At 35.8% G+C, this 13,427-nt stretch overlaps 1 protein-coding gene across 3 annotated transcripts; it reads left to right on the top strand.

Moving 5' to 3' along the window:
* Positions 1-5,694: 5,694 nt before the first annotated feature.
* On the top strand, positions 5,695-9,566 carry si:ch73-361p23.3 (tumor necrosis factor receptor superfamily member 4). Of its 3 annotated transcripts, XM_037787126.1 has the most exons (7): positions 5,695-5,843; positions 5,968-6,078; positions 6,342-6,476; positions 6,567-6,633; positions 6,780-7,063; positions 7,141-7,236; positions 7,797-9,566. In XM_037787126.1, the coding sequence occupies exons 1-7, from the start codon at positions 5,759-5,761 to the stop codon at positions 7,880-7,882; spliced, it is 864 nt and encodes a 287-aa protein (XP_037643054.1). In that variant the 5' UTR covers positions 5,695-5,758; the 3' UTR covers positions 7,883-9,566. The 3 variants fall into 3 exon arrangements, with proteins under 3 accessions (XP_037643054.1, XP_037643045.1, XP_037643036.1); XM_037787117.1 differs by having other exon boundaries at positions 5,703-6,078; positions 6,780-7,048; XM_037787108.1 differs by having other exon boundaries at positions 5,703-6,078.
* Positions 9,567-13,427: the final 3,861 nt, after the last annotated feature.

The following is a 13,427-nucleotide window of genomic DNA, read 5'->3' as shown; positions in this document are numbered from 1 at the left end:
TGTGAAGGTAAATAAACAGGCTTTCCAACGATGTAAAATACAATGCCAATTAGCATTGTAACAACAGAGAAATAATCAACCAAACACAAGTTTCCAAACTTTCTTTTCCCAGTTTATATATGTATATATATATATATATTTTTTTTATTGTTCACACATTTCTTATCTGTTCAAAATGTACATTAAGAGAGATTTGTCAAGTGTTTAATACTCTTATCAATAAATATGCTTGCTTTATGCAAATGTATGTAAATATTTATTATTGGAAATCAATTAACAACACAAAACAATGACAAATATTGTCCAGAAACCCTCACAGGTACTGCATTTAGCATAAAAAATATGCTCAAATCATAACATGGCAAACTGCAGCCCAACAGGCAACAACAGCTGTCAGTGTGTCAGTGTGTTGACTTGACTATGACTACACTAAACTGCATGTGATTATCATAAAGTGGACATGTCTGTAAAGGGGAGACTCGTGGGTACCCATAGAACTAATTTTCATTCACATATCTTGAGGTCAGAGGTCAAGGGACCCCTTTGAAAATGGCCGTGACAGTTTTTCCTTGCCAAAATTGAGTTTGGATCGTTATTTAGCCTCCTTCGTGACAAACTAGTAGGGTTGGTACCAATGGTTTTAGGTTTTCTAGTTTCAAATGATATCAGTATCTTCACTCTAGCATTAATGCATTAAGGAAATAAGGGGCGAATTTCCATTAACACATTACTCGTGTTAATTTTGACAGCCCTAGTAAAAACATATAAATTGATAAATACAACAGTTCTCCAGCAGAAAGTTATACTTATATATACATATTTTTTACGATAATAGTCCTGTATATATTTACATATATATATATATAGATTAAATATGACAGGAATACAGTGGCCTAAGTAATGAAGAGTGCTTCTCATTGTTTTTATTATTTACATAATGTTACACATGTTACTTGTATCATATTTCAGGTAAGTGAGTTCAGTGTCAACCTGAGGGAATATGGGAGATGCAGATTCATGTATGAACAATGAATTGTGTGGTGTAATTGACCATGAATGTTCTGTATGAGTGATCTTATACAACCTTTGTTTGGGTGGTAATGGTAACCTACATACAGATTTCAGAAATACGCAGTTCAAAAAGACCTAATACAAATCCCACAGCCACAGATAAGTGAACTTTCTATTCTGGTAAGCATGAAACCTCTCCTCCATACACCCTACTTTCAGTCAGTGGCACGTTTTGAGCCCAAAAGCAAATAAATTATACTGCTTTGAATGCATTCAGAGGTCTACTATAGTCACTATGGCACTATACTGACTGAACTGCAGGGCACAAAGGAGGTCTGCACACTGTTAGGCTCCAAATCAACAGGTTATTTCTCTCTTCGAGACAACGTTTCAATGTAAAAGATCTCCTTCAGTGTGAAAGAGGTAAAAAGGACATTTCTTATAGAGACAGTAATCAACTCTAATCACTATCGCCTGCTCGTCAGCAAAAAGTAGGGAGAAAAACTTCTAGCTGTATAAGCTATCTATATTTTACTCACCACGCAGAAACAGAAAATGTTCAGTTTTCATTTCTGTGTTCTCAACCTGGGTGCAGTCCCATTATCTAGGCCTGCGGAGGTAGTTTTCGGTGTATTGGTAATGAGGATGAGAAGATTGCTAATGCTGGCTCATTTATCTTCTCAGTCTTGTGTCGTAATGTCAATTTTAACTTCTGTTAAAACTTTTTGCAATTCAACGGAACAAGACAAAAACTCCATATATTTGTGTGTAAATAGAAACAACATTGATTCCACATATGCTCCATCTTACTGCAGAATTATGGGAATGTAAAAGTGTATGCCCATGAGAAAGCATATACAGTAGGATGTGTTAAAGCCCCCACACACCAACAGTCAAACAACACAGTATGCTGCCTGATTAGCCCGCTTCTTAAGATTGTGTGGGCGTGTAAAGACTGTGCTTGATTGACGTCTCCTTCGGTCTCCAGTTAGCTGCATTAATGTGATTATTTACACCTATGCTTTTCCCGCTTTGACGAGCCAAAATGTGTGCTGTGAAAAGGGTCTATTGATACCTTTATCATTTTTTTTATTCTTTCTTTATTGAACACATGCTCATTGATATATAGACAATTGAAAAAAAAGAAGACAAAACTAAAAATAATTACATATACATTTCATAATGCCAGAGTTTATGTTATAAATATAATATTATAATTATTTAATCATTTAGAGGTCTTAATGGCTTTTTTTGTTTTTGGTGCTATATTGTTTGAATTCATTAATAAAATGCAGGAAAGTTTGCTTGGTTCCTGACCATTTTTAGATATGAAATTTTCCAAAAATAATAAATAATTGTATGATATACGGCATGTTATTTCCAATTTCATCTTGACTAAAATATAGCATTACATCAAACATATTTATTTCAACATTCATCTTAAGTTTCTTTTGTAGAAAGTTGGCTACAGAACATTCTTGTAATATATACAATGAAGAAATAGATGGGAAATACTCTCTTCTTCAAGTCCACAGAAATCACACCTATAATCAATATCCAGCTTGAATCTTTCTAACACAAGTTTTACCGGGTAAATTATATGCAATATCTTGAAAGACACTTTCCTTAAATTTGTTAATAATACAGTATCATAAATTTCCCAAGCTTTCCCCCACTATCATCAGATAAGGAAGACCAAAAATATCTAGATGAAGGAACAGAAACATATACTGAGTGTGTTCCTAATATTTTTGTTAGAGCACTTCTCTTTCAGTACATTAGTACATCCGATATAAATATTTTCCACACAATCTTCTGAATTGAAAGGTTGATCAACAGTACCAGGGACACCTTTATCATTCGTATTAGTCCACAGAGTGTGGTGACACAGCGTAACTCCCACCATAACTCCAACCTGACCTGAGTTGTGATTGTGATTGAAAACAGCTGGGGGTCTTTAAAGAGAAGTCTGTATGAATGAAACATCATGGTTTGACTGAACTATAAAGAAAAGAGTAAATGAACAGGACACTAATTTGACTTTAGTTAGATACATTGACTGATACAGAAAAACAAAGTGAAACGTTACCACAACTCCAAAAAGTGTCATGGTACATCATCACGTTGCCACAAAGGGAGGAAGCTTGCTGTGTTGTGAAACTATAAGAACAGTGTTGAAAGTTTTACTTCCCTGACATGCTATGAATCCTGTCTTGGAGTTTGTTTGCTTTTGTCTCGGGTTCAACATTTCTGCACAGAGACAGAGGGAGATTCCTGTACACTATTTCTATACAGGAATTATTTATTATTACTATTTCTCCTGCAGTAGAAACCACAGTAGTAGGGGCCTGATTAAAACCTTCTGTGATGTCAGAAAGAGACAAACAATGGGCTTTTCTACTGATAAACATCTGGGCAAATAGCTCAGCCTGACTCATCACATCATGTAAGTTACTTTTTCATTTTTTTAGCTTGTTATATTGGTTTAGGTTAATATTGTATTACGATTACAACCTGTCACAGGAACATGGACATATTAAGAATTTTGTGATGCCCTAATTAAAAGTTTTTTTTGTTTTTTTTGTTTTTTTTGTTATTTCACTGAGCAACAGCCAGCTTAAAGCGGAGGTGTATTTTCAACATCCGTTTTCAAGTAGCAAGCTAGCATTTGAGTGGTTGTATCTTGCAAAATGATCAAGGATATGTGGTTATTTTATTTCCATCTGCTCTTTGAGTCCATATGCAAAGGTACCATGTCATGTTCTTACTGGCAGAAAAACATGAAGCTGCATAGTTTCCGATTGAGTTAAACCACAAAGTTCTTACCTATTTTCCTAGTAATCCTGAAACAATAAGATAAAGGTTAATAAACATGCCAAAATAGCTCTAAGGCTCTTTTTTTTATTATAGCTGATAACATTCTGTTCATTTATTTCATAACAACAAAATTAACTTTGGTATTTAATTATTTGTCAAGTACCATAATCAAAAATATATATTTAAGTTAAAAGCTGAGTCAGAAATGTAATGGCTGTTTGAACTGAATACTTCATTAGTGGAGTGCAGAAAGAAGCATTTATCCTCCTTCATCATGGCAGAAAAGTACTACTACTATAAATAATACTATCTATCTATCTATTATGGAGAAGCACTAATTATTTTGTTACTGAAGTGTCATGTATGTCTGTTATATAAAATGTTTTTTTTTTTCTAATTTCAAGAACATTTTATATGAATTAGCAGTTTGAAATTTATTTTAATATACATGTATTGTTTAAAACATTTCGAAACAGAACACACTATTTTACAGTTTTTCTTTGGCTCATTTTTCGGTCTTAACAGTCTTAACTTTCTCTAAACTGTAAGTACAACAGTCATAACTGTTTGATGGAAAATCAGAACTCTATTGCATGTCTGCAAAAGGTCGTAACTCACCCAAAACATTTCATTCATGCTTCAAAACCCAGTTATTGTGTCAGTAAACTGGCCAATGTCACCAAAATGAAAAGTTGTTTTGTCATCGTGCGAGCCTGGAAATGTTTCTCATATGAAAAATCACTGTTTTGTTCTACTTTTTTTTGTTCACACTGACTACTTACTGTACGATACCAGCATGTCAGTTTTGTCTGGCTGAATGTGTATCGCACTGAGCTGTTTAGATTCCCATTTTAACATAGGACAACATTTAGTGGGAAAAGTCAATACTGTAGTACACAGAAAAAGGATATGTACATGTGTGGTATACAGTAAATGTAATTGTTTAGCAATGTGTTACATGTACTGTAAATAGTACATCTAGGCCAAAAAACAAACCCCGCAACAATGAAAGAGCCTGCTGTAGTTCAGTAAAAAAACAACAAATAATTGTACCTCTTCACAGTACGTAACACCATGTAATGGATATTTAAGCAATACACATGTATGTCTGGCATATTTTGTTAATTTGCACAATTTTGTATGTGATGGCTAAAACGTTGAAAGATTGTTTAGAAGTTGTGAAAAGCATGACTCTCAATTTCACTGAGAATCAACTCATCAGTTTTGAACAGCATGACATTGGAGACAATTGTACTGACTCTTTTGCACACGTGCCAAAACTAGTGCAATTTGCTCTAACGAATGAGAAATTATAATATGTTGTGGACAGCAAACTAATTGTTCAGAGAGTTGAGCTTATTGTTTTAAAAAATATATATAATTCTCATTCAAGAATTGAGCCAAACAAGTCACAACATGGCAAATAAGAACAACTAAAATGTTAAGTGTTACAGTAAAGTCCGATCTTGACATTGGAAACAGTAGTTTGACAAAAAAAACTACAACACAAAACTTATCTTAAGGTCCAGTTGGTTAGTTTTGTCCAACGATTATGCTGCAAGATTAAATGTTGTAAATGTTTATGAAAGTTTTCAAGATATTTTCGAGATTTTCTGCTGATTTAAAATCTGAAAACAGATAACACACAGACAGAATAATGCATGAGTGCTAACTTAAAACTGTAACTTATTATTATCCTTATTTTGTTTTGTTTTTAATTCTGATTGCAAAGTATTACAATTAAGACATATAAGTTTGGGCTTATTAGTGTCCTCACTCCTATTTATTAAATCAAGCCTTAAATGTAAAGAAAATGGGGTTTTTGCTCAGTGAATGAGTAATGTTGTAAATGTGTGTGGGATGTCTATATAAGGTGTCGATTCCCACAGGAAACATTCAGTTACACGTTGTCAGCACTCAAGTATTGAACATGGTTCTGCTCAAACTGCTTGTATTCACTTTAACTTTTTATGACCTCATTGTTGATTTGGATGCTAAGAAGATTTGCCAAAAAGGTAAAGTATGACTTTCTAGTAATTATCCTCCTCATTCGGCATAATGCTGTAGAATATACTAACACTTTTTGGCTTTACAACTTCCTCTTTTCTTCATGTGCTTTTGACTTTCAAACAAATCAAGGTCAACAAGTAACTCTTGACGGAGCTGGTTGTGAAATCTGCCTCAATGGATTTTACCAGCCTGGAGTGAATTACTCCAAATACTGCAAACCGTGTACAAAGTGTGATGAGGGTAAGTGTTGAAGCTTTGGTTTGATGTATTCTACAAAAAAAAAAACAACAACACAATACTGTGAGCAATAGCTGAGAAACCTACATGTTATTTCACTCACGCTGGAATTACTAATGAATCTATTAACTCTGATCAAATTGGTTCGTAAAAAATGTGGTTCCCTTTGTGCTGAAGAAGAAAGCTTCTTTGTCTTTTCTCCAAATGAAGTGACTGGTTTTCAAGTCTCCTGTGATCTGATGTTTTTTTTGTTCTTGTTTTTGTAGAAACAAGTTTTGTTAAAGGGACGTGCACAAAAGAGACAAACACAAAATGTCAGTGTCGCGGAGGATTTGTTCCCCGGTACATAGATTCTTCCACTTGCAAATGTAACTCTGGATTTGGACTAAAACCTGGAAGAGGTACATAAGATGGCTCACACAACACTGCATACCACATACGTATGTCAAAGAAAATGGTCGTTTTAATGATTCATTATTTTTCATTGCCAGAATGTTCAGAATGTGAAGATGGATATTTCAGCCCACGTATCAACTCGATCTGTCAAAAATGGAAAGAGTATGTCCGCTGTATCATATCATAGTGTTTTTAAAACTCTGTACATGCATTATATAAATATATAAACTATATATAAAAAATGAATCACAACAATGTCTAAAGTAGTACCTGTTATTTACGGCTGTATCCTTTATCCTTCGCTCTAGATGTAAATGTGGAGTAATTAGAAATGGAACAAAGACCACAGACGTCATCTGTAAGGCAGAGTTAGAGGGCTGTAGTGATGCAAGTAACACTTACGTCACTCCTCCCCCCACATCAAAGAAATTTTTTTCTCGAATCCCACCCTCAACATCTCATCATCTACATGAGGGGGCAACCACCACCACTACCACTACCACCACCACCACCACCACCACGGCTGCTCCAGGTCACAGAGTCACCAAAGGGCAAACTCTCCACACTCCAGAGACAGGTAACATTGGTACAGGTAAAACATTTGCTGCTATCTTTTTATGCTCATAAAAAGTAATATTTAGTAACCTGTAGCTTGCTTGTCTTGTCCAGGTACGGCCATCGTCATATTGGTAATTGTTGGACTGCTTGTAGTACTGACCGCTGTGACCTGCAAGCTGCACATCACTCGTCAACCAGCAGCACCAAGTATGTCACAGGATTAAGAGTAAAGCACTTAAAGGAATAGAATGACATTTTGGGAAACATGGTGTTTGGTTTCTTGCTGAGAAGATTGATACCATTCTGGTGTTTGTACGCCAAATATGAAGCTATTTATATATGCAGGACTATTTCCACTCACGGTAACTTCCCGGAGTTGCTGTGAGGTTACCGTAAAACCAGCAGCATCCTGTTTCCCGTCTTTCTGCTAAGCTAAGCTAACCGGCTGCTGGCTGTAGTTTTATATTTGCCACGCAGACGGACATGAGGTATCGATCTTCTCAACTAACTCTCGGCAAGAAAGCAAATAAGCACATTTCCCGTCATTTTATTCCTTTGCACATTAAACTCCTTGCACATGCTAAAGTGAAAGGCATTATTCTTTTTTTAATGGTTCACATGATATTAACCACCTTTGCTCCTTCATTCTTTACTTTGTGCCAATACCAAATGATTTCTTTTAAAAGACAAGGAAATATCTTTATATTAATTGTGGATATAAAGAGTATTTGTTTTCTTTATTAATATGTTTTAATGTTTGTTTTCAGGAGATGACTCTTTGTGTCGGAGGCCAGTGGAGGAAAGCGGCGACGACAGTCTGTCCTCTCTCAAACTGAATCCAGGCGGGCACTGAGGTCTCAAATCTCAAATACGTTAGCTAAGACTGTGAATATTTAGATCAGATAATCATCATATGAATCTTTTCAGACTGATCACTTATATTTTCTTGGTTTTACATTAGAAAATAGCTACATCAGAAAAACTATTTACTGTGTCTGTGTTGTAGCAGGTGTATTCACAATCTGCAGTATCGTCAATATTTGACTTTTCTTTGTTCCGTTGTAATAGAATATTGGGTGAATAATGTGAAAGATTTGTGTAAATCATATCTAATTTTTTGTCATTTAACTTTAGATCAATTTAAAGTAGGTAGTTTTTACTACTTTTTATAATAACCTCAGAGATCCTGCCACTAAATACCGTATAGTATTTACCATTCTTGCTAAAATGCACATATGTAAAAATGATTTGAAGCTTTTTTTTAAGCCCTATGACATTATATAATGTGATATGGTTTAATGGGGCAAATGACATGTTTCTGAGAAATATACAGTATGATATGAATAGTATTGTAGTAAAGGTAGTAACAATCAAAACCACTGATTGTGAACTGCTGGAGAGCCTTAGAAAAACATTCTACTATAATTTGTGTAATCTCTCTGTCTCTATTTTTGTCATGTTTTGTTCATTCAGTTCTTTTCCACTGGTAGCACATCTGTAAAGCTGAGAACAGTAAAAAAACATGCTTTCAGTGATGTGTGGGCTTGGGGGAGTTCCCCATGTGGATTTAAATGTGCCTCTTTTTCCCACTGAAAGATACTTCCTCTCATGTTTTCGCTTCAGCCGTTGGAAAGATTGATGTTGTAAATGTGAAGTCTTTCATGTTGTTTATACCTCACTGGAGACTTTCCCCAGATCAGTAGACAGAGGAGTTATGAAAGCATGCCCTCATTATTTTATTCACTTCTGTTTTTGCAAAGAAATCTGATAAACACGCCTTCAAATCACAGGTGGCTCGGTGTGTACCTGGCTGGCAATGTGCAGTTTGTTTCCAACTCATTGATTCCTTTGACAGCGACCTCTGTTAGAATACTTTGGAAGAAATAAGAAATAAACAATTCTTCTTAAAAACAGCAGTAGACAAAGTATTCAGGTCCTTTACTTAAGTACAAGTGTTAATACAACGATGTAAAAATACTGCTTATTGCAAGTTAAAGTATAAATGTTTTAGCAGTAAAATGTGAAAATATGAAAAGTAAAAGTACTCTACAGAGAAAATCTACTAAATCTAAATCTACATCTAAATCTACAGAAATCACATACATATCATACGTATATATATATACTACTACTTTTATTTGGCAGATACTGTAGTTACTTTTCAAATGAAAAGTAACTACAGTATCTGTCAAATAAAAGTAGTAGTATATATATATATATAAAAGTAGTAAAATAAAAGTTTATATATATGAAAAGTAACTACAGTATCTGTCAAATAAAAGTAGTAAAATAAAAGTACATATATATATATGAAAAGTAACTACAGTATCTGTCAAATAAAAGTAGTGGAGTAAAAAAGGACAATGTTGCCCTCTGACATGTAGTGAAGTCAATTATAAAGTATCGTAAAATGGAAATACCCGAGTAAAGTACAAGCAGGCCAACCTCAAAATTGTACCTAAGTACATTACTTGAGTACAAACAGTGCTGTGATGTCCTGAGAGTGTGTGAATAAAGGTTTTTGTACAACTAAACTACCTAAATGAGTCTGATTATCTGTATTCTGTGCAATGGAAGCAGTTCCTCTAGATACTTTCAGTGAATGCAGGAAGTCGGTGTGGTTTCAAAGACATACAGCACGTTAACCACACCCTCTGTTTTCGTAGAAATAGCTGCAACTTAACTCATTGAATAACAATAATTAATGCCACCAGGTGATTATAGATAACACGCATCCCTTGTGCATATACTGTACATATCTTTATATTTTTTTCTATTATGCATTTTTTAACAGGTTGCAGGGGCTATTCTATTTTTGTATGTGCTATTAATTCTGTAAAGGTGATTATAGCTTATATCTTGATTTAATTAAATAGTCACTTTAGGCAACAGTTGTGTTTGTCCTCCAGACGACTGTTATTGTAGACCATATTGTCAGCTAACTGAAACAATCACACTCATATAAACCTAAAGTATTGTTTTTCTTTGTTTCTTACTGTTTCAATAAAAAACTTTTCTTGGAGAGTTCATTTGTCTTTGTAGCTTATTTCTGTTTGTAATTGATTTTGATCTCTTTGTTGAGAGATGAAGAGTGGGCTACAGAGGTCTGGTGAGATCACTTCTTTCACCCCAAATTCTTATCAATTTTCTGATTTATCAGATTGCACACAGCTCCCCCTAGAGCCACGGAAAGGTTTACACAACTTTTCCCCCACATGTGCAGTAGTAGCCTGCTGCACAAGACACATAAACAGTTCCCCTTTAAGACAGTAAAACATGAAATCTTCTAAGGGTGGTGAATAGTTTACTGTATTTTCCATACTAAGCTGTGGGTTCTGTGGTTGTCAGATTTCAAAGGAGAGAAAGATCTTTCGTGCTGGGTGATGCCTACTGTAGCCTACTTCAGTATTCAGTGTCATCAAATGCCATGCTGTAACCTTTAGTTTATATACTATCACGCTCAGCTACAGCAGCACGTCTTCCGCCCACCCTCACCACAACGCCCACAGAGAGCACTGTGAAGGGAAATCCAGCTGTCTACAGTGTCTAAATCGCCCTTTGTGGCTACACAATGACGATTCACAGTCCTGAGAACTGCATATAATCAGTACGTCTACATGGTTCTCTCACATTGTGAGGGAGATTTCAAACATGCGACCGTGTGGTTGTGAGTAAGTGTGAGTGACAGAGGGAGAGCTAAATGTGTTTGATTGGTGGTACGGCTCATATGTAAAGAGGTTTTGATTGGTGTGAGTCCAGCTGGGGGATGTCACTAATACATTTAACAAAATAAGACAATATACATGATCTAAGGCAGGAGTTGGCAAACTTAGGCCAATGGTGGCACGCAGTAGCTTAACCAATGGCACATGGTGAAGTTGAAGTGCCCTCTCCACACCAATTACTTCTACAGAACGAAGCTCAGTACTCAGAATCCATGCAAATGACTGAAAACCACAGCAAACATCAGGCTCTCATGTAAAAATGTACAGAACCACAAGTCATGCATCAATATTAATCACTTATAAGCTTTCAGAATGAGTCAGTGTGAACACATAATCAGAGTTATCAGACGTTATTCATCAGCATATACTCTGGAGCACAACACCCTGATAACAACAACAATAGGGCTACAACCAATGATTGTTTTTATTATAGATTAGTCTGTTGATTATCTTATGATAACATGAGTAAAGCTGTAGTAGGCGAGATTGGAGAAAATATCATTAAAAAAAGTTATTTTTATAAAACGGTCGCTATATCGTGACAGTAGTACATGAAACAGGTAACCTGAAAAAAAAATCCTGTTCCTCTGTGTCCTCTGGTGTCCTCCGGTGCTCCTAACGGCATCTTCAAGATTTCACAGAACGGAGGAAAACAAGCAGTCAGAGCTGATCTGGGATCTTCTGTCCATTTGCTGTCTATGAGAGCCGGCTGTCAATCAATCGCGAAATCCGACCAAAGTGTACGGTAGTGTACGGTTTAGCTGTAAAGTGAGAAAGTTTTTGACCCGGCAGCCATGTTGAGATATCTTGAAGGAACGCCAAACGCCGGTCACATGACCGGAGCACAGCCAATAGGAATGCTCTCTCTCTGAATTGACCTGTGATTGGCCAAAGTCTCCGGTCACGGGCTAGATTTTCTAAAGCCTGAAAACAGAGCCATGAGGAGGAGCAGAAGTCTATTTTTCTCTCAGAACACTTGAACTACAATATGCTGAAAGGTTATTATAGAATTCTTTCCCAATGATGCCAAAAAATATACTGCCTACTGCCACTTTAATAGTGTGGTATATAAAATGTTTCCATTACAGGAGGTCAAGAAAATGTCTCCAGATTGCTTGTTTTGTACAATCAACCGTACAAAATCCAAAGATATTCAACCAATCCCCAAATTTTGATAAATTGGAACCAGCAAATGTTGCTTGATATCTCATAACTCCTCCCAACCGATCAAGGCAGATGGCCGCCTACCCAGAGCCGGGTTCTGCCCAAGGTTTCTACCCATTAAAGGGAAGTCTTTTCTTGCCACTGTTGCATAACAATGCATGCTCATGGGGGATCTCTTGTTGGGTCTCTAAATTACAGAGTCTGGTGCAAGTGCCTTGAGATAACATCTGTTATGATTTGACACTATATAAATTGAATTGAATTGAATAACTGACAAATGATTTAATGGATTGTTGATGATTGAGTTTCTGTCAATTTGACTTACTAATCATTTCAGCACCACTCAGCAGTGTTTAGCATTTGCCAGGAAACTCCCCCCCTCCTGCACCAAATGTCAACAAACCAAAGTGGACAGCAGTAAATTCTTTACACATCATAATGCATTTGATGTACTCCTGCTTCTTAGAAGCTGTGACCACCGGGAAATACACATGCTTACATGTTGTACATATTGTAGGAGTGCTAAACACAGCACAACGTATTTTAAACCGTCAAAAAGCCCCAGTGCAATAGCCTAACCACATTTCAAACTTTTTTTCTGTAATGTATGGCTCTCAAGCCTGAGAAACGATTCACATTTTAAAAACATCTTTGAAATACTGACAGCATATAACTCTCTAAAATGTTATTAGAATATTTCATCTGTTGCTCTAATACTTATCTTAATGCTCTGGTTTTTGGGGATGCTGCTGAAAAGTCAGGGGAACGGATAGTTTGCATCCCTTACTTTCTACCTCATGTAGTCCATCAAAATATAAAACTTTCAAAAGACTTTCAAGAGTAAAACTAGATACAAGTAAAATCTTACCTTCAGGTTCACAGAACGGATTTTCAGTCTTACTATTTAGGAAAGGATCCTTTACGGACAAAAAGCAGCCAACATCGGATACAAGTGGAACATGTAATCTTCTTCTATGTGACCAAACCTGAAACCTGTGGGCTCATTCCTCATTCAATTTCAAAAACACGAAAAGGGGATATTTGTATCCTAATCATGTATATGATCATATATACAGCCAGTAGTTAAACTGCTTAATCCACAGTTTCCGCAGAAGTGTTAGACGTGACGTAACCTGAAAACAAAACCTCCAACACCAACACATGCTTTATGGGAAAGCTTCGAGAAGACAGATCCATAATTGCATAATATTTTGTCTTTATAAATTTGTCCTGCCTGTACACATCACATAAGATGTCTGCTTTTGATAAACAAACACCCAAAAAGCCAAGCTAAATAGCCCTGCTTTAGATCTATAGAATACAATTTCACAATAAAATCAAATCAAAAGACATCTAGAAAATTCATACAGGTAAAAAACAAACAAAAATACTAAATTAACTAGTCAACTGTTGTTGTTCAGTTTATACTGGTGTTAAATCACGTGCGAGTACAAGTGGTCTTTCACTTCCTGAACCACTGTAGATGTCAGATCATGGAACGGGGAGCTA

Source organism: Sebastes umbrosus, chromosome 1, assembly GCF_015220745.1.
Source record: "Sebastes umbrosus isolate fSebUmb1 chromosome 1, fSebUmb1.pri, whole genome shotgun sequence".
Classification (NCBI taxonomy): Eukaryota; Metazoa; Chordata; class Actinopteri; order Perciformes; family Sebastidae; genus Sebastes; species Sebastes umbrosus.
The sequence above is the reverse complement of the archived record's forward strand: the minus strand, read 5'-3'. Positions and strand labels throughout refer to the sequence as shown.